Source organism: Urocitellus parryii, chromosome 9 (genome assembly GCF_045843805.1).
Source record: "Urocitellus parryii isolate mUroPar1 chromosome 9, mUroPar1.hap1, whole genome shotgun sequence".
In the NCBI taxonomy this organism is placed as follows: domain Eukaryota; kingdom Metazoa; phylum Chordata; class Mammalia; order Rodentia; family Sciuridae; genus Urocitellus; species Urocitellus parryii.
This window is the reverse complement of record NC_135539.1, coordinates 117,172,844-117,200,583: the sequence shown is the minus strand read 5'-3', so window position 1 is coordinate 117,200,583 and position 27,740 is coordinate 117,172,844. Positions and strand designations below refer to the sequence as shown.

Sequence of the window (27,740 nt, the reverse complement as noted above, 5' to 3'; positions counted from 1 at the left end):
TGAATCCTTTGATCTAAATGTGGCTCCTTTGTGTTATTTTCCTAACAAAATTTTCTCCTACTATTGATCACTCAAAGAAAAATACTATTTGTTGAAAAGATTGTTAAACAACAGCATTCTATCATAGTAACCTAAATATAAATTCTGCCTCCCTGTGAATTCCTACAAGAAAAACACAAAAATATGACTGAAAGGAGAAAGAAGAAATATCAATTCTCAAATATTACAGCATTTCTACTTAAGAGAAATGAAATGGTACATTATTATAGCAAGTCTTAACTGGGGAAACTGTTATTATTGCAACACTATCATAGTTGAACAATGTTTAACCCCAAATAAAGAAAATGCTTTTCATGATCCTTTCAGAGAGTTTTTACTTAACCTCAAGGGAAAATTTACTTTTAAATGTCACCAGTACATATCAAAATTTATAGGCAGCCAAATCAGTCTATTTTATTGCAGAACAACTGTGGCATATCATTGCCGAGCAGCAGTTCTATAATTAAGAATCTGTCACTGTTTCCATTACCTGCAGGCATTCTCAGAGTTTGCAATTCTGTCATAAACATTCTTACAAGGCTGAAACTTCATACACAAGGTCTCAGACTAAGAGCAATTCATTTTTTAAAAAATATGATATTTTCAAATTACAGAAGTTCTCAAAAATACCTCTACCAAAAGAAAACACCTAATTTCAAAGTCTTAGAAAATATTAAGAAGTGTTGATTTTTCAGTAACATTTTAAACTTCTGTTGGTTTCCTATTATTAACTTTAAAGTCAGCAGGAAATAAGATATAAACAGCCAACAGTTGATAGGCTCAAAGTTTAGTGCTCATCAATTATTAATGCTCATATTGTGATCCACAATTCTAAATACATACCTGTATACACTTGTTTATGATGAAAATAGTAAGATACCTGTAATCCTAAAGTCCAAAGGAATTTATAAATCACTCTCTAAAGAATTTGTTGGTCTGGTTTACATTTTGGGGAGGTTTATATTATTCTAGGCCCAAGTCTTATCTACCCAATTCTACCTATGGTCTTGTTTTGCTCACTTTAGTGCCAAAGCCTATTCTATTTTGAGTCCTTAATACCTGTAGAGGGCTGGGGGTGTGGCTCAAGTGGTAGCGCGCCCGCCTGACATGTGCCAGGCACGAGGTTCGATCCTCAACACTACATAAAAAATAAAATAAAGATATTGATTGTGTCCACCTAAAACTAAAAAAAATAAATATTAAAAAAAAGATCTGTAGAAATCACTGTTTACTTATATTGGACCAGAGATCATATCTTCTGTTTTCTAAGATATAATTTTATACATATTAAGCATTCAATAATAGTTCAAGCTAACATTTATTGAACACCTACCTACTGCAGTAGGATCTTTACACACATTTTCTCTAATTCCCATAACAACTCTGCAATGTGGACACTGTCAATCTATGTTACAGATCACAGTTGTCACAGAAGCAGCATGTGAGCTGAATCTTCATGATAAACTCCTGTAGAGTAGGTATATATTGCTGTCTCCATCTTATAGATGAGAAAACTGATGCCTAAAGATGTGTGACTATACCAAGCATAGATTAGAACACAGGATTCTCATTGGAGCCTGTGACCTTTTTTATTTTTCTATGTTGTGTGTAGGGGGTACAGATGTGTTTTGTACACTAAAGGGATGTCCTCTGTGTAAAGGATATGCTTTGTATTTTATTTAGTATAATGCCTGTGATGTCTTAGCAATTTCTTACTGTAATTTAGCAGTCAGCAGATAGCAAATAAAGCAGAAAAGGGAAAGTTTGCTATAAAGTAGCTGTATGTCTTTGAGAAAAATAATAAATGAGTTTAAAATAAGCATGGTCAAAAAAAAAATGCTAGGCAATACCTCATCCCAAAGACAAAGAGAGTTTTTTTAATATTTATTTTTTGTTGTGGTTAGACATGATACCTTTATTTTATTTATTTTTATGTGGTGCCAAGGATTGAACCCAGGGTCTTGTACATGTTAAGCAAGCACTCTACTGCTGAGCCACAACCCCAGCCCCAGTAAAGAGTTTTTTAAAAATGAGAAAATTATGTATAATTACAAAATGTAGCATATATCGTTATAGATATGGTAAATATAAATACATATACACATGATGTGTGTATGTGTGTATGTGTGTGTGTGTCCAGAGAAAACCAACAACAAGAAGTCTTTACCTCCTTCTAGAAAATGAAGAGACTGGTGCATCTGTAATGTCAGGTTCCCATTCGTCTTCAGGATCACAAAAGACATCTTCACCCCTGTTACTACAATTACTCTAAGAAAAATAAAATATATAGTTTCCATTAATTATAAGAAAAAATTGTTTAGCAACTAAGGAAAAAAAGCTTACATACTTTGTTACATTTAAAATATAAAATTAGCAAAATTACAGGTTATTTGATAAAAGTAAAAAGAAAATAATCCTGACAAAATTAAAAACAAATCATCTGATGCCAAGGTTATCTTGAAAGTGATATAGTACTAAAAGCAACCAATTAGATATCTCAGAATTAAATATCTCAGAAATAATAAACTTGGCATTAAGACGACATATTAAAAACAAAACCAATAAAATCCTTGAAAGAAAAATAAATAAATAATCTGACAAAGTAAAAGGTGCAATGACTTCTTGGTTGAATATATTGATCATGATGATAATCTTCATTTTAATTTAAGTAAGGGAATACCAATTAAATTCTACCAAAATACTATGTAGCTCTTAATTGAGACAGATTACAAGTATGTGGAAAAATAAGTAAAGAACTACAATGAGTGGTTGAAATAGGAAGTAAGATAATAGTGAGGGTAACTCATCACTAAGGTTTAATGTTTATAGTAAAGCAAGAACATTCAAAGCCTTTCAGTGGTTTTTTAGTTGTATTAAGTACACAAGCAAATCACATTCACTGTAGAAAAACTGGAAATTATTAATACATATAAATACAAAGAAAAACTCAAAAACACAAACCTATCATTTTAAGAGAAGCACATTTCAGTATGATATATTTCAGTCTATTTTGATGTTCTATTATGAGTATACCTTGCATTCCTGGAATAAACTCTACTTGGAGTAAGTATTAAATATCATTTTGAGTTTGATTTCCTAATATTACTAATATTTCACTCATGGTTTTTATAGCTGATTTCTTATTAAGGTTGGTTTATCATTCTCTTCTGAGTCATCTTTTCAGGTTTTCTGGGGGTATTTATTTATTTAATAGGGTATCAGGGATTGAATTCAGGGGCACTCAATCACTGAGACAGGGTCTCACTGAGTTGCTTAGTGCCTGGCTTCTGCTGAGGCTGGCTTTGAACTCATGATCCTCCTTCCTCAGCCTCCCAGGCTGCTGGAGCCACTGGGATTACAGGTATATGCCAACATGCACAGCTAGATTCACTAGTTATTAAAATACAAATTGAAGCAAACTGGTAATTGGTAAGTGGCAACATTCTGGAAAGCATTTTTGTCAATAAACATCAAAGTGTAACAAAAAATTAATATCTTGGTACCATTTTGAAAAACAGAAGGCAAGGAATTGATGCAGAAATATTCTCAGTTGTGACCATTAAAAGCACAAGGGCTGTAGGTGTGGCTCAGTGGTAGAGCACTTGCCTGGCACATGTGAGGCACTAGGTTGGCTCCTCAGCACCATATACAAATGAATAGATGAAATAAAGGTATTGTGTCCATCTACAACTAAAAAAATATTTTTTAAAAACATAAAACAGAAAATAAGTGGAAACACCCAAATGCGACAACAGAAAAATGTAAATATGTAAAAATGCACATTATCAGGCATAGGAAAATAATTTCAAACAATGTAAGTTGTCTATCAAATCTCTTCCTCCAGTTTACATGCAAAATTTTAAAAATATACAATTATAATTCAATAAATTGGCACTAAAATTCTCTACCACTTATAACCATGCTAAAATAAACCAACAAAATGCCACTTACATGCAAAAATAAAGTACAAAATTGTTAGTGATGGTTGGTTTGGGTAATTGATAGATTACCTTTTGTTTTATTTTTCAAATTCTTTGCCAAGAATATGTTACTTTTATACTTTTGTTTTGAAATGTTTATAGAGATTTTAACAATATTCCATACCTCATAAAGTTCCTTCATTGCTGCAAGTTTAGATTCAAACTTTTCCAGACTCCAGAAAGTTGAGATTCCAAGTTGTAGGTTACGAACCCGAATAGAAGTTTCACAACTACCTTTATCTGATGCATCATGTCTGAAAGAAAAATTTTTGAAATGCTATCCTAAAGCATACACACCCATTCATATGAAGTTTCTGGAGCAGAAAAACCCATAAAAATTCAGTCCATCAGTTAGACATGGAGGTATTATCCCAATGACTCAGGAGTCTAAAGCAGGGGGCTGGCAAGTTCCTGGAGAGCCTGGGAAACTTACCAAGACCCTGTCTCAAAATAAAAAATAAAAAGAGCTAGGGATATAGATCAGTGGTAGAGGGTTCCTGGGTTCAATCCCTAGTAGCAAAATTAAAAATAAATATTCAGCCAGGCACGGTGGTGCACCCCTATAATCCCAGCAGCTTGGGAGGCCACAGCCACTTAGCAAGGCACTAAGCAACTCGGTGAGACACTGTCTCTAAATAAAATACAAAGTAGGGCTGGGGATGTGGCTCAGTGGTTAAGTGCCTCCGAGTTCAATCACCAGTACCAGTAAAATAAATAAATAATAAATAAAAATTAAATCTATTGACTAAATCATTCCTTAGCATTTTTATTGTAATATTAATCACTTTTTAAAATTTTTTTTTAGTTGTTGATAGACCTTTATTTTATTTATTTATATTGGTGCTGAGAATTGAACTCAGTGCCTCATGCATGTCAGGCAAGTACGCTATAACTGAGCCACAGCCACAGCTCATAATAATAATCACTTCTAATATGTATTATAAGACCCTGCATTTGATCCCCAGCATGGGGGAGGGGTGGGAAATGCTGGTAAACAAATTTTCAATTCAAAAGAAAATCAGTAAATTCCTAAAATATTTAAATTATTCTGCTTATAAATATACTACTATACTAATTGCTAAAAACACTTTTACTCCCAAGTGAGTCTCAAAGTGTCACGAAGGATTATAATACCAGCTCTTCCCTAGACAGACACTGTACCATAAACTTTAGAGAAACTAAATTTAAAAAACAAGATTGTATGTAGATCAATTAGTTTAATAAAGAACTGCTTTAGCTAGGTCAACACAGTGATGCATACCTATAATCCTAGTGGTTTGTAGGCTGAGGCAGGAGGATCGTGAGTTCAAAGCCAACCTCAGTAAAAGCAAGGTGCTAAGCAACTCAGTGAGACCCCCTCTCTAAATAAAATACAGACTAGTGATGGGGATGTGGCTAAGTGGTTGAGTGTCCCGAGTTCAATCCCCAGTACCAAAAAGAAGAAAAAAAACAAAAAAATTGCTTTGTAATCAGAATAATTAACTACTTACCTGCCAAAAACATAATATTTTTTAAATTTGTTGTTGATGGCATTAGCTTCCTGAATCATCATTGAAAGCTTCATGGAGCTCCAATTTGGCTGAACTAATACAAAGCATACAAAGAAGATTCAAAATACACATATGATCATTAACGCACATAACTAGGCAGAACAATTCCAGAAAACAAAAGATTGATTTTAAATAAATGATTTTAAATCTGTATTGCAGAAGGATAAGAATAAAATTTGAGTAATTTTCCTTTAAATCTCATTGTCAAAATCAAATATTCTTCTAGGACCTGGTGGTGCAAGCTTTTAATTCCAGCTACTAGAGGCTGAGGCAGGAGGATGGCAAACTTTAGGTCAGCCTCAGCAACTCAATGAGATCCTATCTCAAAATAAAATAAAATAAAAAGTGCTGGGACATAGCTTGAGAGTAGAGCATTTGTTTAATCTGTGTGAGACCCTGGGTTCAAACCCCAGTACTGAAAAATAATTCTTCATATAAAATAAGGTCTCTCACCTGTGGAAGGACTGAAAACTGAAGTTGATATAGAGTTAAAAAGACCTAAATATAAATTAGGAAAATGGAATTGTAGGTAAATTATTTTCCTTTTTTATTTTTTTAAAATGTTATTCCTACAAATATAAATGTGTATGTATGTATGTATTTTTGCAAAATAAAGGGATGTGGCTCTATAAAAGTAAGGCTGTGTTATACTGTACCTGATACTTTAAAGAAATTAGGAAAAAAATGAACAAAAAATTAAGGGCACTTTACCACCGAGTTACATACATCCCAGCCCTCATTTTTTATTTTCAGACAGGGTCTCACTAAGTTGCTCAGGCTAGCTTCCAATTCACAATCCTCCTGCCTCAGCCTCCCAAGTTGCTGAGATTACAGACATGTCCCACCATGCTAGGAAAAATAAAACCTTGAAAGATATCAGAAAAACTTTGTCTTTGGTGTTTCCTCTCTATACAAAATTCAGCTGCATTTCTATACACTAACAATAAACTATCTGAAAATATTATGAAAAAGTTCCATTTATAATAGCATCAAAAACAATAAAATACTTAGCAATAACACTGTGGAAGAGAAAAGATCTGTGCATAAAAATACTAAAATGCTGATGAAAGAAACTGAGTACACAAATGTTCTGATATGTGGATGCTAACACACAATGAGGTGGGGAGGGAAGAATAGAAGTTCACTGGATTAGACAAAGGGGAATGAAGGGAAGGGTGGGGGTTGGGAAAAGGAAAGACAGTGGAATGAATCAGACATAACTTTCCTATGTTCATATATGAATATACAACCAATGTAACTTCATATCACATTTAACCACAAGAATGGGATCCTAATTAAAATAAGTTTATACTCCATGTATGTATAATATGTCAAAATATACTCTACTGTCATATATATCTAAAAAGAACTAAAAAAAAGAAAGAAACAAAACTGAGTACAGGTGTCAAATGCAGTGGCATATGCCTATACCCCAGCATCTCAGGAGGCTGAGGCAGGAGGACCAGGAGTTCAAGTACAGCCTCAGCAATTTAGTGAGGCTCTAAGCAACTCGGCAAGACATTGTCTCTAAATAATATATAAAAAAGGGCTGTGATGTGGTTAGTGGTTAACCATCCCTGGGTTTAATTCCAGGTACCAAAAAAAAGCAAGGAGTTAGGGGTTGGGGAACAAAAGCACAAAATGGAGGAATTACATGTGGTACTTCTTCAGGACAGTATTGCATAATGGGGTAATTACAGGCGAAAACAATCTATGACATATTTCAAAATGACTAGAAGAGTACAAAGTTCCCAATACATAGCAATAATTAATATTTAAAGAGATGGAAATGTTTTTTATCCTGATGTGATTAGTACACATTGCATATATGTATATTTAATTACTATAATATACCCTACATATTATGTCTCAATAAAAAAAGAAAAAGAAAAAGTGGTATAATTGTAGAATATTATTCAGCCAATAAAAAAAAAGGAAAGAAATTCTGGATAACATTACGCTAAGGGAAATAAGCCAGACACAGACAATTAGTGCATGATCTCACTTGTATATGGACTCTAAGTTGAACTCAAAGAAGCAGAGAGAAGAAGAGTGGTTGCCAGGAGATACAAGGTAGGGGCAATGGGAAGATGTTGATCATAGAGTGCAAAGCTTTGGGTAAGTATATTGAACAAGTTCTAGAGATCTAATGTACCACCTGTGATATTGTATACTTGAAATCTGCCCAGAGTGTAAATCTTAATAATTCTCACCATACAAGAAGAACAATGGTGATTATTTGAATACTACTAATTATGCTATTTAGTTTAATTATGCTAATCATTTCCTAATAAATATAAACATATTGTGTACCTTAAATATATGTAATTTTTTAAAAATTATACCTCAGTAAAGCTAGAAAAAAAAATCTCTAAGTAAACAAAATGCCCAGGATTAGTAAAACTAGATATAAAATAAAGATTTAGGTTATAATAATATATGTTTTAAAAATTATGTTGTACATTAAATAATACTTGGAATTTTGTTTACCATTTGCTTATTATTTTATTTGATCTGCTTTAACAAATTATCATGGCCTGAGTGGCATATAAACCACAGAAATTTATTTCTCACAGTTTTGGAAGCTGGAAGTCCAAGATCAGAGTGCTAACATGGCTGGGTTCTGGTAAGAGCCTTCCTTTGAGTTGAAGACTGCCATCATGTTCTTGTCACATCTTTGGTTGTTAGAAGGGATGAGTAGTTTTTCTAGGATTTCTTTTATAAGGGCACCAATTTAATTCATAAGGACAGGCATCAATTTCATTCATAAGGATGGGGCCCTCATAACACCTACCAAGGCTGTATCTCCCAATACCACCATAGTGGGAGTTAGAATTTCAAAATATAATTTTTTTTTGGGGGGGGGACACATTCCATATATTGAACTCATATAATTAAGTAATCTAAAAATTGAATATTCTAAAAAAAACATTCATACAAATTGAAGCTTGGAAGAGTGGCAACATCTAGAATAAAACACTTTTACTATATAAAGGCAACCAACAGCTGGGTGTGGTGGTGCACATCAGTAATACCAGTGACTCGAGAGGCCAAGGCAGGAAGATCACAAACCTAAGGCCAGCCTCAGCAACTTAACAAGACCCTGTCTCAAAATTTAAAAAAATTTTTTAAAAAATGAGCTAAGGAATTAGCTTAAGTGGTAGAGCACCCCTGGGTTCAATCCATATTACCATAAAAAAGAAAGAAAAAAAAAGAGGCAACCAACATTTAGTCATTATATGCAATAACATACATAACTTTAGAAAATGTCTGCTAAAATCAACACATACTCACTTGTAAAAGTTTTATCCTTATTACTCCGATTCTGCTGTAGAATTTGTACTTCTTTAGCAATTTTTTCCTTTTCCTTTTCCAAAGCTTCCAGAATTCTTGCATGGCGGATGCTGTGGTCTTCTAAAGCCTAATTGATATTCATTCATACAGACCCACACATGAAGATAGGCAGAGAAATTATAAAATCAGATTGAAATGATAAATATGTTAATTAGCTTCTCTACAGTAACCATTTTATCATTTAGATGTATCCTATAACATCATGTTAAATACCTTATGTATACAATAAAATCTATTTTAAAAAAATATATGAATAATGGTAGCACAATAAAATTAAACCTCATGATAGTATTCATTTCATGGTTAGTATGTCTTATTAAAACACAAAAGGTTTTTTTTTTAAAGATTTATAAAATTTCTTAATAATATGATTTTTTTCATCACAAAATCATTAGGAATTTTTAGTGGCACAAATTAATCTTTTTCTTTCCACTTATAGGAAGTAAATAACCTTTAGAGAAAAAAAAGAGTGCTGAAAAAAACACACATTCAAGAAAATTTGTTGAATGAATAAAAATTTTTTTTTTAAAAATTCACAAATAGCCTCCAAATAATTGTTTTTCAAGATTTAAGCAGTGGTACCACTTACACATCAGATAGAGCACTAATCTCTAGGGTACATTAAGAACTCAAAAAGCTAAGCACCAAAAAAACAAATAACCCATTAATAAATGGGCCAAGGACCTGAACAGGCACTTCTAAGAAGATGATATACAATCAATCAACAAATTTATGAAAAAATGTTCATCATCGATAGCAATTAGAGAAATGCAAATCAAAACTACTCTACTTCATCTCACTCCAGTCAGAATGGCAGCTATTAAAAATACAAACAACAATAAGTGTTAGCAAGGATGTGGGGGGAAAAGTACACTCATACACTGCTGGTGGGGCTGCAAATTGGTGCAGCCAATATGGAAAGCAGTATGGAGATTTCTTGGAAAATTGGGAATGAAACCACCATTTGATCTAGCTATCCCTTCTCCTTGGTCTATACCCAAAGGACTTAAAAAGAGCATACTACAGGGACACAGCCACATTAATGTTTATAGCAGCACAATTCACAACAGCTAAAATGTGGAACCAACCTAGATGCCCTTCAGTAGATGAAAGAATAAAGAAAATGTGCCATATATACACAATGGCATATTACTCAGCACTAAAAGAGAATAAAATCATGGCATTTGCAGGTAAATGGATGGAGTTAGAGAAGATAATGCTAAGTAAAGTTAGCCAATCCCCAAAAAACCAAATGCTGAATGTTTTCTCTGATGTAAGTAGGCTGATTCATAGTTGGGTAGGGAGAGGGAGCATGGGAGGAATAGACAAACTCTAGATAGGGCAGAAGGGTGGGAGGGGAAAGGAGAGGATATAGGGTTAGAAATGATGGTGAAATGTGATGGACATTATTATCCAAAGTACATGTATAAAGACATGAACTGATGTGAATATACTTTGTATACAACCAGAGATATGAAAAATTGTGCTCTATTTGTATAATAAGAATTGTAATGCATTCCACTGTCATATATAAATAAAAGAAATTAATTAAATTTTTTTAAAAAAAGATTTAAGCATTGGTATTTTTCCTCCAAACTCTCCAATGTGGCTCACTAGCTACTACTGTCCTGGAGCTGTCGAGTAGTGTTATCTCTGTACTAACATTTCTTTGGAATTACTAGGAGTATTTTCTTCCAACCCTACTCCCATCTCCATTCCACAAACATGGAAGAAAGAGAAATAAAATTGCCATTTCAGAATAAAACCTTAAGATATAAGGAAACAAAGTAAAGATTAAAACAGTTGGTCTCAAATTTCAGTATTCATCAGAATCTCCTGCAGATCTTGCTAAAACAGATTCCGGGCTCTGACCCCTGTGTTTCTGACTGGTGGTTCTGGAGTGGGACCTAAAACTTTACATTTCTCACGGATCTCCAGATGATGCTGATAATGGAACTGCACTTTAAGAACCACTAATATAAAAACTGGCAAAAAATATTGTCAGTAAGTTGACAAAAGACATTAACAGTAATATTTTTATTTTATCTTTCAGTTGTGTAAGCTTGGTTAATGTGAGTCAGTCATAGAAAAGTTTCTTCTGTCCTTGATGATATGATAGAAGTAAATGCCTAAGCTGGCAAGTCTGGTGTATGGAATGCCTTATTGGTGAGTTCTTATTAGGAAATTCCAGCTTGCTGCTCCTTCCATGGGCAGGCAATGTTTCATTCTGACATTCCTTCTATACACTGAGCCCAACTATGATTGTACTTTACATTATCTGGCATGATTTTACATCTGACAGGACAGATGTAGATGTATACAGAGAAAACTGGGATGGAACTAGCTGGAAATAAGAATGCTCTCCGCCAAACACCTGTGTGATAATGTGTGAGCATGAGGCAAGAGAAGTTGTTTCTCATTTAGGGACGTGGACTTGTCTCTGGCTTATTAAGATATTAAACACTTTTTTTTTAATTTGTTCTGTTTAGAAATACATGACTGTAGAGTGTATTTTGACATATTGTGCATACATGGAGTATAAACTTAGGACCCCATTCTTGTGGTTTCATATTCAAATCAAACACTCTTTAAAAAAAAAAAAAAGAGAAAGAGAGAAAAAGAAAGGAAGGAAGGAAGACAATTCAGCTTCCCTTCAGAATACAGCAAACTTAAAATGAAATTACCTGCTTCGTAGCCAAAGTCTCCATTTCTAATCGCTTTTTATTGACATATACTTCCTGTTCAAGATGTTGCTTTGCCTTTTCTAATTCTTCAATTTTGTGATTAGCCTTTTGGTTATTTATTTCCTGCATTTTCTTCCTTTGAGACTCTTCTCTCTTTAAAGAACATTAATAAAAAATAACTGAGGCAAAAGTGCAGAGCATTTTTCAAAAACATTTTACCTCCCAAAAGTACAAAAGTCCTTCCCTTTATCAATGCAAAAGAAATTATTATTAAGAAAGTCCTGTACTTTGTTTCATTCAGATTAATTCATCTAACTAATAAGAAATGTCATTAGTCAAACTTTTTAGAGTACTCTCCTCTAAAATGTGTTTCTGGGAATGCAAAATTATCAGTAAGCCATGGAGAGAAGACACATCTCAAGTGGAGAAGTCAAAAGCCTGTCCATTTTCTTCTTCCCCCAGTAGTCATTATTTTCTACCAACTTACTTCCTAAAGAGGGCCTGGCCTCACTGTGGCTCTCTCTAATCTCTGATACTCCCCCAGTTCCTTTAGAAGGACAATCAATTATACAATCAACACATCACTTTGGGTGCATTCCCAATTCTGCATATTACCAGTTCTGTTTCCAGGGCTTGTATTTTGCTTTCATATGCAGCTTTTTGAGAAGAAAGCTCTTGCTGAGCCATTTCTTTTGCAATTTGAATTCCCTGCATCATTTCTTCCTTTGCCTTCAACTGTGCCTCTTTTATTTCGGCTTCAAGTCTACAAAGGAGCAAAATATTTACAGAATACGCTGTCAAGAATTCTGTATATATCAGAGCAGTCCTTGATCATATTAAAATGTTTTCCATTGAACAAACATTAAACTGCAAAAATTTCTGACATTCAACAGTGTTCTTAAATTTTTCATTGGCTCTAGAATTATTTACACACAAGAAAATGTAGAATGAAAATTTGCTTATTTTTAACTTAGTTTCTACTGCAAATGCCTGATATGTGAATGAATATATTTTTCTAAAGCTTAAGGAAAATAAATTATATAAAATGTTATAGTAAACATTACAGTAAATATTATATAAGTTAGCATTATAATAAACAGAAAATAAGGGTATTTTATGTTAGACTAAACAATGGATACAGCAAAGTAAGACTTCATATTTCTATAACTTCTTTTTGTGTTTGGGTCATAGATTAAGAAAATACTGAAATGACTGCAAGTACATGATACCAGAGCTGATAAAGCAGAAACTGTATCATATATTTTCATCATTTGTAATAATCTGACATTTTGATAAGTCAAAACATTAAATCAGCTATATCACTTCTCAATATACAAGAGAAAAAAATTAATGATTACAGAATAAGATAGCTTCTTTCTTCCCATAAAATCAATATTTTAACACTTTCTATGCAGCGCATAGAAAAAGATTAAGAATGTCACTAGGAAATAAGGCTAGTGGTTACCACAAGTAGAGAGAAAGGAGAGTGAAACGCCACTGCTTAATGAATACAGCTCCAGTTTGGGCTGATGAAAAGGACGGTGGTAATGGCTGCGCAATGTGAAGGCACTAAATGCCACTGGACTGCATACTTGAAATGGCTACAATGCTAAGTTTTAAGCTACATATATGACACCACCAAGGGAAAAAAAAACTAAAGTGGGTAAAAAATAGGCTTGGGCTTTTTAAAAGACTACCACGCAGCATTCGCCCACTCCTACTAGTCACCTTGATTCCTCCTCCTGCTGGCCTTTAGTCAACAAGACTTGTTGATTTTACCTCCTTTGTATGTTTCTCCTATCCAACCACACTTTTCTTACCTTTCTTCACTAATCTCTCAACTGCTCTAGAGGCCTGGAATCTTGTTCTACCTTTAATCCACCCTTCAGATGTGGATCAGAGTGATCTCTAAAACTGACTCTAATCATGAGTGTCTCATATCAGCTTAACATTCTTTTTTTTTTTTAGGTGATATTATTTATTTTATTTTTAATTTTAATTTAATTTTATTTTATTTTTATGTTTTAATTAGTTACACATGACAGTATAATGATCTTGACATAGCATACATTTGAATCAGGTGGGATATAATTTCTCATTTTTCTGAGTATACAGTCATGTATATACCCCAGTAATAATAATGTCTATTTTATTCTGCTGTCCTTCTATTCTCCCTTTCCCCTCCCCTCCCCTCTTCTCTTCTCTCTACCCGATCTATTGTGATCCACTTCTTTTTTTTTCCCCCCCACATCTTCATACCTGTATTCTGTATAACGAAGGATTATGCTAAGTGAAGTTAGCCAATCCCAAAAAAACAAATGCCGAATGTCTTCTCTGATATAAGGGAGGTGACTCAAAATGGGGTAGGGAGGAAGAGCATGAGAAGAAAATTACCTCTAGATAGGGAAGAGAGGTGGGAGGGAAAGGGAGGGAGAAGGGGAATTGCATGGAAGCTTAACATTCTTTAACAATTCTCCTCCTTTTAAGATAAAGTCCACTCTTCCACAGATCATTATGTATACCTTACCATTCAGCTAACAAGGACACAGCTTAAGCCAGAAATAGTACAATAATGCATGAATTAAAACTGGGGCAAAAGAAGAATAAATGTCTACTTCCCCAGTCTTCTTAGGGGCTAACTTCTAATAGTCTCTTGGGACTCTGCTCCAGGGACATCTTCTCATCCCCTACAAACCTTCACTGACTCTTGGTAGAAACTAGGTGTCACCCCCTAAACTTCCACATCACACAGTGCAAGACTCTGGCACCACTATCGGTAAGTCCTATGAGATGATGAACTCCTGCAGGACAGGAGATAAGTTTCAACTACTCTTCTTTGTATCTCTAGCACTTGGTACAGTGACAAACACATAATAGATTCTTTTTTTTTTTTTTTTGAATATTTATTTATTTATTTTTAAGTTTTCGGCGGATACAACATCTTTTGTTTCTAGGTGGTGCTGAGGATCGAACCCGGGCCGCATGCATGCCAGGCAAGCGCGCTACCGCTAGAGCCACATCCCCAGCCCCCATAATAGATTCTTAATAAATGCTCGTTGAATGAATGAATGTACCAAGAGAAAAAAATGTACATCACTAAAAATTAGCAATTGAAGACTTAACTCCTGGAAACTACCATGATGTGATTAACTCCACTGTAGACCTTTCTCACATACTTAATATTTCACAACAACAATAATACTTACCGTGATCTCTGTCCCAAAAGTAACTCATTTTTGGCAAATTCAAAGTCTTTTAGACCCTCGCTTATAAAAGTATCTCTACTGGATGGTCTTTTCCCTTTCTGGACTTCAACAGGATGATTAAATCTAAAATAATGATCTCCACCAAGAATCACCCGATCACCCTAAAACACACCAAAAAATTTGTTACTTGTAGTACGTCTGAACCAAAAAATCACATGAGAAAAATCATTAGTCAACAATTCAAAATAATCTAGTACCTAATGATAATGTAATCATTAGTATTACTAATGATAACATAATCATAGCAACTCATTTGTTAAATACTTTCTATATGCCAAAAACTGTGTCAAGCACTTCATACACACACATCCATTGAAACAGACAGAGTATAAAATTTCATTTATGTATCACAGCAACTCAATAAGATACATGCTATCCCAATTTTGGGAAAGAGGAAACTAAAAAGTTTCCTTAATAACAGACCTTAAATAATAACAACACATACTCACTGAGAGCTTACTCTTTGCAGGAAATGTTTTTAAAACTATAACAAATTGTTTTATTTAATCTTCCACTATCCCTGAAAAATAGGATATATAGAGAGTGAACATACATCTGGGTTTGCCTACAATAGACTTGTTTATGCAAGTTCTCTCAATGTAATTATTAATAATGCTCTAAAAAATATCTTTGTGTGAGATCATTCAATCATCTGGCTAAGTAGCCAAAGGTCACACAGCAAATGGCAGAGCCAAGATTTTAACCCTGTCTGGCCTGCTTCCAAAGCCTAGGTCTTCAGAAGACACATAATAATTTGTCCATGTTCAGTTCTCCAGTTACTGCTTTGAAGTAATATAAGTTTTGTCTTGGTACCAAAGAAGGCAACTAATGAATTAATAGGAAACAGAGTTTTTGAAATGAAAAAATTCTTAATCCAGTTCAATTCTCTTGTACTAGAGAAAACTACAACTCAAAGAAATTAAACAGCATGCCCAAAGTCAAACAGTTTCTTATGCTGTAGCACCCATCAACTTACATGATGTAATACTGTAGGTTCCAAAATATCTTTTCCATTTACATATGTTTTGGCTTCCCCAATTGGGATAAGACTCACTGTCCCTCCAAAGTTTTTGATAGTACTGTTAAAATAAGAAGCACACACATTACAATTACAGGATACTCTGAAAAGTTAAGAAAAGGCCAGATGGGATAATCCTGCTTGGGTTATTCTCTCATGTTAAAAGTTCACATCAGTTTGTAGTAAAAATAACTCAAAATTATTTTATTTTCCTTCAAATTTCAAACCTTCAGCCAGATTTTGAAGCTTAGTGAAAAAAGTCTACCCTCTCCAGAAATTCTATCCACCAGTTATGGGAAGAATTTTCATTGTATGCATTTTAACTTATTTTTAAAAACAAAAAAAAATGTAAAAGCCTTCCCCCAAAATAAAAAAAAAATTAAAAAATTAAAGAAAAAGAAATTAAAATATTAACAATGTTTACCTATGAATGGAATGGTTTTAAGTGTTCTTATTTTTTTCTAAGTTTCTGGCTTTATAAATAAACTTTAATAATGGAACAAACAACATTTTTCCCTTATGAAGTGACATATTGAAAGGAAAGACAGGGAGATAAAAGCATATTCTTTAGTCATCTAATTTAATGGATCCTGACTATAAGATGAAAATGGAAAATTAGCTAGAAAGGCCACATATTCCTTGGAGTATTTTTATTTGAACAATAGGAAAGAAATTCCAAAGAGCTAACTGGACAGAAAGAGAAAATGGTGGCCAAAGCTAAGTCCTAACCAAAGGACTAGCTACAGATTAGGCTCCAAGATCTGTAATAAGTATTAAAGAATAATAGTTCATTCAAGCAACACAAGAAAAAATTACCTGGGAAAAACAGTTCACATCTATGCAGCATAGAATACTAACTATAAGTTTAGTGCCTTAGCCAGATAAAGTTTTAAACAATGTTCACCTATTCGAACTCTTTCCTAGTTCTATCTACTCTATCATCCAAATTCCATGGCCTAGCATTCTGGACCCCACACAGTCTGGCTGTAGTCACCAGTTTCTCATCTGCCACCATTTCCCCATAAAAACTCATCTCACAATCAACCATACCAAGACCCTGACTTTGCCATAATAAAGGCTTTCCTCCTTTTTTTAGTCATTCTTTCAACGTAGAATGTTCTCTGCCTTGTCTCCATCATCCTTCAAGGCTCAATTTACATACTAGAGTCCTCTAAGAAGCTTTTCTTTGGGGCTAGAAGTGAATTTTTCCCTCTCACTAAGTATGTAATACTCATCTACACTTGAGTACTGATACTGATGTCTTTTATTCATGGGGACCCCATGAGCCAGATGTGTGTCAGCAGTGAAGATAAATATGAAACCAGCTATCATAGAGTTCAGTCTAGTGAGTAAAAACAACAATGACAAATGCACTAAAAGAGGATGTAGGGAGTTCAAAGGCAAGTCAGCCCCAGCCCCTAGGCAAGAATCTCCTAGCCCCTCAGTGGACTTCTTTCCCGATAACTCTGGTACTAGGGATAGAACTCAGGGGCACTCTACCACTCATCCCCAGTCCTTTTTGTTTTTTATTTTGATACAGGGTCTACCTAAGTTGCTTACGCTGGTCTTGAACTGTAATCCTCTACCACAGCTTCCCAAGTTGCTGGGGTTACAGGTATGTGCCACCACACCCAGCTCTCTACCACATTATTAGTTCTTCGGAAGTATGCTCTGTATCTTTGCCACTGATGTAAATAATACTATATTTATTAATAGAAGAACAGAGGAACTTGAAGCATATGGCAACTGTCCTATCAGATATAAAGGCTCATTATAAAGCAAAAGCAATTAAGAATATGGGGTGTCAGTGAGAAGAAACACATCTCATAATTAGAGGGTTTTTTTTACTTTCTTATTTTTATTTTTTAGAGTTTTTTCGTAAAAGCACTGCAGAACACAAAAGAAGCCATATACTATTTAATATAAGGTATAAGAATTGGTTATTCCTATGAAAAATAAATTTAGATCTCTACTTCACAACAAATAAAGTTTCAGACTACTTAAGGCTGTAAATAAGAAACAAAATTTCAAAACATCAAGAAGAAAAATTAAGGAAACGTTTTTATGACTTCAATGTAGAAATATCCTTTTTTAAAGAAAACACAAAACTAACAACCGTAGGGCTGGGCATGGTGGTGCAGGCCTATAATCCCAGTGGCTGGAGGCCTCAGCAAAAGTGAAGCACTAAGCAACTCATTGAGACCCTTTCTCTAAATAAAATACAAAATAGGGCTAGGGATGTGGCTCAGCGATCGAGTACCTGTGAGTTCAATCCCCCATACCAAAAAAAAAAAAAAAAAAAACTAACAACCATAAAGGAAAATATTAATACTGGGTACTGAAATAAAATTAAGAACTTGATCAAGGGCTGTGGTTGTGGCTCAGTGGTAGAGCACTTGCCTAGCACATGTGAGGTAATGGGATTAATCCTTAGCACAACATAAAAATGAATAAATAAAATAAAGGTATAAAAAAATACAAATTTTTAAAAAAGAACTTGAATCAATCAAAAGACATAAGAGTATGGAAGATGAGCCTCAAGATAAAAAAAAATGATACTTCCAACATATAAAACTTACCAAGATTGGCAACCAGATTATACAAAGAACTCTTACAAATCATTAAGAACAAAATCAATCTAATTTAAAAGCACAAAGGACAAGGCAAGTCAAAAAGAGGCTCAGCCTCATTACTAGTCGAGGAAATGCAAAGTGAATCCATAGTGAGATAACTGACATCTACCAGATTGGCATTAAAAAGTCTGACAGTTCTAAGTGTTGGTGATGAGAAGTAAGAGGAACATTCAGTGCAATGGGAGTAGAAAGTGATAATCATTTTGGAATACAATTTGCAAATCTCTAGTAAACTTGAATAGGCACATACCCTACAACCTAATATCTCTAATACACACTTTTTTTTTTTTGTACACTATGCTTATAATAGCTTTATTTGTAAAATCCCAAACAGACCAAACCCAAAGTCCAGCAACAGGTGAATGGATTCACAAATAGTGATACAGTTACAGTATGGCACAGTACACAGAAATGAAAAAGAGTAGCTCTAAATATTTGTGACAATATGGGAAGAATCTCAAAATAAGTAAGCAAAGGAAACCAGAGAAAAAAGTACTCTACACTTATATAAACTCTAAGAGAGAAGGCAGCTCAATGGTTGAATGCGGAGGGAGTGGTGGAATGGAGGGGAGGGTTTACAGAGGGCCACGAACATCCTTTGCAGGTAATGGATGCATTGGCCATCTTGTTTGTGGTGTTGGTCTCATATATACCTGTCATACTTGCCCACTTACATACTTTATTTTTTTATTTTTTATTTAATATTTATTTTTAGTTGTAGTTGGACACAATACCTTTATTTCACTTATTTATTTTTATGTGGTGCTGAGGATTGAACCCAGGTTCTCGTGCATGCAAGGCAAGCACTCTACCGCTGAGCTACAACCCCAGCCCCACTTATATACTTTAATGTATAATTTATTGAATGTCAGTTATACCTCAATAAATCTGTTAAAAACAAACAAAATAAAACAACAGAATGTAGGCTTGTGGGATGGGCTTCAGAAAAGACCACTTAATATAACCAGACACAAACTACCTTGAAAATCAGAAAATCCTCCTAAGTATGTGAACTACAGAATACTGAACATCTCATTGGAAAATAGCTAGTGCCATGGTTTAAGGTTTTGTTAGTTCAGAGCAGAGGTGTGCACCTGTAGTCCCAGCTACTTGGGAGACCAAGGTGGGAGGATCACCTGTGCCCAGGAGATCAAGACCACCCTGGGCATCACAATGAAACTTTTGTCCAATGGTGATGGACATCCATGGTTCCCAGCATCACATGGCCCACTGCACTCATGCCAGAACGGTCTGTAAATATGACTGTGCATCCTTTTGCTTTCTGAAGCGTTTCCAAGTTCTGCTGAGCTAGGCGGCCTAAACTATGCAGCTGGCTGCAGGGGTGGGCAATACCCCAGCTCCTCTGCCACCTAATATCTGAGAGTTGTAAGAGATGGGACAGCTCCTCTTTTAAACGATCCAGTTCTTTTCTAAGGGGCAAACTATTCTTCAGCTTTTTAACAGCACTTTTCCCATTGTTATCTAACCAGGATCGGGAGAACTAAAGGGTTCCTGGCCATCAGAGGGGTTCTGGTCTGTTTCTCTTACATAAAATGTAAGTGGAGTTGGTTTCAAAGACTTGAAGCCTGGTTTGTGGAGGTTTTCTAAGTAGACACTTAATCTCTTAAGAGAATTTTCATTGACTTCCTCCTCCAAGGTCTCAGGTGGCAGAACATTTCTGAATATATATGTATGCCAACTTCCAAGCATCCATCAACTGCCCAAAGCGCCTGCGCGCGGGCGGAGCCTCCGGGAGCCCCGCAGCGCTGACGTCGGCGCCACAGCCCGCTGCTTCCCTGCCTTCTTACCGGCCGCCCGCGGGGGGAGGGGGGGGGGGCCTCCGCTGAGAGCTTTAGGAGGCGCTGAAGAGCGCTCAGGAATGTGCGGGACTAGGCCGCAGGGAGACGGTTGGCTAGCCGGCAGGAGGTGGTCTGGCCCGAGGGCCGGCGGGGAACCACGAAGGGCAAACTCTAATACACACTTTCTAAACTTTAAAAATCATTATAGCACACTTTAAAAATCATCAAGCAGCTTGGGGAAAATAGACTGCTCTCTGGTCTGATGGGTCAGGCCTCCCAAGTTCTTACAAGCTTCCCTGAGAACTCTTAGGGTCAATATATCACCTTACCATCTGGGAAACTTCTCTAAAGAAACTCTTACATTTGTATCAGGAGATATGTTCAAGAATACTCAGCAATATTGTGGTAGCAAAAACTTAAAAACAACCCAAATATCTATGAACAAAATAGACTAGATTATAATAACAGATAATTCATATAAATGTAATACTTTAAGGGAAGCATGAACATGGAAGAATCTCAAAAACACAACGTAAACCAAAGAAGTTTATAAACACTATCATCCCAATATATACAAGAATCATTCCACCCATGTAAACAAAATTAACATAAAATGAAATTTTTAAATAGGTCAATCTAACTATTCTACCACATTAGATAGATGCAAATTTACTTTTATGCCCATCATAATTCTAAGAAAATAAATTATCCTTCAACCAACAGATCAAGTACACCAAAACAAAAATACAGGGAACATTACATTATATCTTATATTGAGAGTAACTCACCTGCTATCCTTACACAACACTGTTTTTTCTGGCTAAAAAAGATAGATTTGAAGAAGTACTGCAAAGAATCAGTATAAATGAATGCCTCATATAAGGAAACTCCACATCAATAAGAAATGGAAGTCTACTGAACAAGTAGAGGACCTTTGGTTTAGAAAATTAACATACCAATGATCATCAGCAATCAGCACCCCAGATAACTGAATATCATGGCTTGAGTTTGGTTTATACTTTCCAACTGTAGTTACTCCTTCTTTTATCATATACAGCAGCATCTCTGATAGTTGTGGATCTTCATTGAGATTAACAAGGTTTGGCAAGTGGTTGGCCATTTGAAATGTAATTCCAGCTTTCTGGTAGAAGTCAGAAAAAAAATAATCTTAACCACAGCATGAAATCATTAAATTCACCTAAAATGAATATCAAGTTAACCATTAGAACCATTCTCTGTGAAGTCTCAATAAAGTAAAGGTTTCTTGGAGCTGGAGGCATAACTCAGTGGTAGAGTATGCTTAGCATGAGCAAGGTCTTGGGTTCAATTCCCAGCACCAAAAAAAAGAGTAAATATTTGTTAGAATTTCTCCTTTGTGACTTGTCTGTGAGTGTACCATCATACTCAAAGTTTCTGAGTTCTTTTGACATTTCTTTGTCCTTCACAAACCTCAGTCCACTTATATATCAACCCAGCATCACCTGTGTCTATGCTTACTGCCTGATTGTCTTTAGAATGAACCAGTTCTTTTTGTTGCATTATCAAGGGCCATTGGCATAATTTAAGCCCTTATAAACTCACACCAGAACCACTACAGCAGTAGTTCTGAACTTGGATCACCCTGACAACAATTTCTTCTGTTTTCAGCAATCTTCCATCCTATACCATATTAATTATCCTAAAAGAAAATGTCAGTTCCCTGGACACAAACTTTTTTTTGGGGGGGGGGGGGTTTACCAGGGATTGAACTCAGGGCCACATGCTCACTGAGCCACATCCCCGGCCCTATTTTGTATTTTATTTAAGAGATAGGGTCTCACTGAGTTGCTTAGCGCCTTGCTGTTGCCGAGTCTGGCTTTGAACTCATGATTCTCCTGCCTCAGCCTCCCGAGCCACCAGGATTACAGGAATGCGTCACTGCACCTGGCTGGACACACACTTTTTGATGCCCTTTTAATTCCTTTGGATAAAACTTGAAGTCCTTAATAAACTAACCATAACATCTCTTTCTAATTTTATGGCCTCATATGAGCTGCTTGTTCCAATAAACTGATCCAGTCTCTTCTGAGGGCATATTAAACTTTCCCTCCTTTACTCTCACATATTTCCCTTCCTACAATGTTTTCCTCTTTTTTTCTGCTTATCAAATTCTGACTCAAGCTTCAAAGCCAACCTCATATTGCACCACATCTATAAGGTTGGACTGGCCATTCCCAAGGAATTTTTCCTCATTCTCCTGAATTCTTAAGATACTCCCCTACTACTTATTTGAAATAGCTTTGCTGCCACTACCTTTGCTCTTGACTCATCTTCTCCAATCTCTTTTAGAATTTCACTCCACTAAAGAGTTCTGATTTCAATGAAAATGTTCAAGTACTTTCCCACCCTTTAAAGAAATAAAAACCAAAAAAATCAAACTTTACTCAACCTTACAGCCCTTCTCCCTGTAATTTTCTCATTTTCAAAGAGTTCCTATGTGTGGTTCTATTTCCTGTCTGTCATTCTTCAACCCACGGTCATCTGGCTTCTTCCTTTATCACTAGAATAACCTCATAATTTCACAATGCAATGCACATATTTCTGAAAGCTGGGAGTCTTTTTGGGAACAGGGGGAATACCAGGATTAAACTCAGGGGCATTCAACCACTGAGCTACGTGCCCAGCCCTATTTTGTAATTTATTTAGAGACAGAGTTCCACTGAACTGCTAAATGCCTTGCTTTCGCAAGACTTGCCCTATGGTCTTAGCCTCTCAAGTTGCTGGGATTATAGACATGCACCACTATACCCAGCTCGGGAGTCATTCTTTTTTTTTTTTTTTAGTTGTTCTTAATTTTTCTTTTCTTTTTTTATTTATTAGTTGTTCTTAATTTTCCTTTTTTTTTTTAAAAAAAAAAAAAAGCGGGGAGGCATCGGCACAGGAATACTAGGGATTGAACCCAAGGGCACTTTACCACTGAGCTACATCCCCCGCCCTTTTTATTTTGGGACAGAGTCTTGCTAAGTTGCTTAGAACCTCACTAAATTGCTCCGATTGGCCTCAAACTTGCAATCATCCTGCCTCAACCTCCCGAGTCACTGGGATTACACATGTGCACCACCAGGTCTGGCTTGACTTTTCCATTTCTATCAATACACACATCTAAAATAACTCCTGATCCTATCAATTTTACCTCCTTTAATTTCCTGAATCCAACTCCTCCACTATTTCTATTGACACTGCCTTATGCCAAGCTGTCTTCTTCTCTTAACCACAGCAACAGCTTCCTAAACAAGTAACAGTGCCTGTCACCATCAGTCTCTTCCTCCTCAAATCTACCTTTTACTCTAACAGAAGAATCTATTGAAAACGTCATCTGCCCATGTTGCTCCCCTTCCATTTAAAACCCATCAGTGTCTTCCAACCCCCTAAATACAAGTTCCTCAGCACATCATGATCTGAATCTTGCATCTTTCTAAAGTCTAATCTTTGTACCAACTTCAATTTCCAACTACATGAAATTTCTTAATTCTCTAACATCCAAGCTATCTGTATCATGGTATTACTTAGAAATTTTACTTTGTTAGTCTAGCAAATTCTTATTCACTGTTCAGAACTCTGCTTACTTGCTCTTTCTCTTTGAAGTCATCCTTGATAACTACCTCCTCAAAGTTAATTATTCCCTTTTCTCTCCTGCTTCTCTATTTTTGACATTCTTTTCATTGCTAGAATGAACCACATGAAGCTGCCAGTGATGAACCTTTTTTTAACCTATAAAAGTGGCATTTTCATGTGGTTCCATGTAACCAAATTACACCACAGTCTTTTAATTACAAGCTGAGAGCTAATTGTACTTATTCACCTTGGTCTTCCCTGTCCCTGTATTTTTTGTGAAACCAAAGTAAATTTAATAAGATAATTTGTTTATGTTTTAATTTTCCAACCAACATACATGGGCTCTAGGAAATCACAATTTTGTGGGGGAGTGGGAACTGGGGGTCCAACCCAGGGCTTTGAAAAAGTGCAAATGTGGGGCAGACACTTTGCCACTGAGCTACATCCCAGCATGGAAATCACAATCTTGATCCTAACTTTTTTTCTGGGTGGGGGAGGGTGTTACTGAATGCTCTAGTGCTGAGTTATATTCCAGTCCTTTTTGTTTTTTGAGACAGGGTCTCATTAAGTTGCTCAGGCTGGCCTGAAACTTGCAATCCCTCCTGCCTCAATCTTCTCAGTCACTGGGATTACAGGTATGCACCACCATACCCAGCAACAATTCTTTATTTATTCTCTATATGATATTGCTTTGTACACAATCAGTATACAATAAATATTTGAAAAATTAAATTTATGTATGTGTGTGGGGGGGGGCTTTATTATTATTTATTTGTTTTTATGTGGTGCTGGGATTGAACCCAGTACCTCTACCACCGAGCCACAATCCCAGCCCTTTATATCTTTATTGGCATTTTTCTTTCATTTTTAAATTAGTTTAGAAAGTTGAAATGTTACCTGTAACTCCTTTGTTTCTTCAAGTTTTCTTTTTTCAGCTTGTTTAAACTTTTCTTTCCATACTCTTTTCAAAACAAATAAAATAATAATTAAAACAACAAGATATGTAAGACTGAGAATGAAAAGATAATCAATGAAGATTAGGGAACTATTTAATATTTAAAATGATAGTCTCAAAGTGGGCTACTCTATTTGTTTAGAAAGTGGGGAGAAAGGGCTGGGGCTGGGGCTCAGAGGTAGAGCACCTGGTGTGAGGCACTGGATTCAATCCTCAGCACCACATAAAAATAAATACATAAAATAAAGATACATTAAAAAAAGAAAAAGAAAGTGGGGAGAAAGATACACTGAATATCCTCTTAAGGTTCCTCTGAATCCTACAATCTTGCAGCAACACATTTACTATTTCACCTTTGCATTTCTGTCATGTCTCTCTCCTGTTGATGCAGTTTCATTCTTAAGGATGTTATTTCTTGCCGACAGAGCCTATATCGTTCAGGATCAATGTTCCGACTGTTTCTCTGAGCAGCTTTTAGCTTTTCAATTTCTGCTTTCAATTCTAAAGATTTGTAAAATGTATGATTAACAGCATTTTACATATAAAATATAAAAATTTCCACATTAGGCATAATCTTCTATTTTATTTGAAATTTTAAATATTACTAAATGAAATAGAATATTTGGACAAATCAGCTTAACTTTACTTATATGATCTATAAATTTCTACTTATCCTTGCCGGGCATGGTGGCATACACTTGTAATCCCAACAATTTGGGAGGCTTAGGCAGGAAGATCATAAGTTCAAAGCCAGCGTCAGGAGATTACCAAGGTACTTAGCAACTCAGTGAGACCCTGTCTCTAAGTAAAATATAAAAAGAGCTGGGGATGTGGTTCAGTGGTTAAGCACCCCTGGGTTCAATCCTTGGTACCAAAAAAAAAAAAAAAGTTCTACTTATCCTTAACCTAAAACAGTACGCCCTTGGAGAGGGAAAAACAGCACTACCAATTACAACAGGATATAAACTGAGACTGTCCTAAACAAACCCTACTCATAAGAGAATTTTGACATCAAACACATTATTTTTCAAGCTGGAATTCAGAATACATTTTTTTTTGTGGTGCTCGGAATTGAACCCAGGGCCTTGTGCATATGAGGCAAGCACTCTACCAACTGAGCTATATTCCCAACTCCAGAATACTTATTTTTAAAGAAAACAGTTCCATTTATAAAACAGAAGGGATATAAAAAAGGATGAACTAAGAGAAAACTGATTCTGCTCTGGTTAACACCTCTGAAACATATTACCTTCTTGCTGCTAAAAAGTGCCAGGACAAAGGCATACAAAATGATGGTAGCTCTACTTAAGTTAAAATTAAGTATGAATCAAATGAAAATTAAGTACAATGCAAAGTACAAATCAAGATTCCTTGCAGGTGTTCAAGTCTATCATAAGTGGATGATTACCAACAGATAAGTAGAGAACAATCTTTAGTGTACATGAGATTAGGCCTATGCTAGAAATTCAAGCTCAAGTAGAGTTTGGAGGAATGAACTAAGCAGAACTAATGAATGGAATGATAATGAAGAAAAGGTTATAAGAGAAAAATAATAAATAGCTACATTGTTATTTTGTGCACACAGCTATGACTCAGTCTATAAAATTACTTTTTTATTATTGCTATTATCCTTTACCCACACTCTATTTCCTATGGCATTTTCTGACTGTGTTCTCCCTTATCATTCTCTTTCTCAGTGTCCTTCTATCTATCTTTCTTCATCATAGATTCTGATGGCTAGAATCTATTATAAAGTATATAAGGAAAAATATTTGATTTTCTTTAAATTGCATATTTTGAGACAAATTAATGTTACTCTATGGCAAACTAATTTTTAAATTTTGAAAAATTTATTCACCTCTAATTAACTTAGCATTCATATCTTCATTTACTTTGGCAATGTTGACTATCATCCGGGCTTGGTTAGCATATCTAAGTGTGCTTAACGTTTCTTCTATGTTACTGGCAGCAGGACTGATCGTAGCAATCATTGCAGTTTTTGAATTTCCACCTAGACTTTCTTTTAATAGCCTTCAAGGAAAAAAAACTGCAATTAGACTTTGCTTCTACAACAGCATACTATCAGTTATAATCTAGAAAGCACAAAATAAACTAGCATGGCATATAGTACAGATTTATACTCTTTACTCAAATACCACTTAAAACTTTTTGGTATTTGTAGATAATTTTAGATCTCAAATACTTTTTTTCTCTGACATTTTGTATGTTGTTTCATAAATCAATAATCTGTGCAGAGATTTTAAACTATGTTTAACCATCAAATTTTTAGTAAGGCACCTTTCCCCATACTAGACTGTGAGCTACTTTAGGAAAGGGATCATATGTCTTGGTCATCTTTGTATTTCTGATGTAATCACAACCATTTGAGGCAGATGCTCAATAAATGTTAAGAATAATGAATGGATAAAGAAAACCTCAGTACTGTATTATATGCAGAATTTGTAGAAAAAAAAGAGACCATAAGACTTAAAATATCTTTTATTAAGGCAGAATGAATTTCACTATTTCTGATTTTCCAAAGGCATGAAAAACATCAGAATTTCTCTTATAGGTATCAAAGTGGCAACCACGTTAAAATTAACCAATTATAAAGATACAGTGCTGTTAAATAGTGATACAGTCCTGATCATAATTGTATACAAATGCTCCTTGACTTAAGCTGGAGTTACATCTGATAAACCCATTGTTAATGCCACACAGCCCAGCATCATGAGTACATTATTGATTATTCCTTTAAATTTCCAAGTCCAGCTTCTACTGAACACATGTCATTTTCACATGATAAACATCATGAGTCTAACCATTGTAAGTTGGGGACCATCTATCTATATTAATGTTTATCAAAAG

General features: G+C 35.1%; 1 protein-coding gene and 1 pseudogene across 1 annotated transcript in view; both read right to left on the bottom strand.

Annotated features, from left to right (window-relative positions):
- The window catches only part of Kif14 (kinesin family member 14), a 63,009-nt gene that overhangs the window by 22,628 nt on the left and 12,641 nt on the right, over window positions 1-27,740 (bottom strand). Inside the window, exons 10-21 of the mRNA XM_026397197.2 lie at window positions 26,731-26,903; window positions 25,226-25,373; window positions 24,815-24,878; window positions 21,280-21,464; window positions 15,850-15,952; window positions 14,814-14,974; window positions 12,223-12,370; window positions 11,608-11,760; window positions 8,864-8,990; window positions 5,510-5,603; window positions 4,144-4,273; window positions 2,207-2,307 (exon numbers count right to left, since the gene is read on the bottom strand). Coding sequence (XP_026252982.2) covers window positions 2,207-2,307; window positions 4,144-4,273; window positions 5,510-5,603; window positions 8,864-8,990; window positions 11,608-11,760; window positions 12,223-12,370; window positions 14,814-14,974; window positions 15,850-15,952; window positions 21,280-21,464; window positions 24,815-24,878; window positions 25,226-25,373; window positions 26,731-26,903 — 1,587 coding nt within the window. The remainder of the gene's footprint in view (window positions 1-2,206; window positions 2,308-4,143; window positions 4,274-5,509; window positions 5,604-8,863; window positions 8,991-11,607; window positions 11,761-12,222; window positions 12,371-14,813; window positions 14,975-15,849; window positions 15,953-21,279; window positions 21,465-24,814; window positions 24,879-25,225; window positions 25,374-26,730; window positions 26,904-27,740) is intronic.
- Window positions 19,594-20,238, bottom strand: LOC144256810 (T-cell activation inhibitor, mitochondrial pseudogene; annotated as a pseudogene).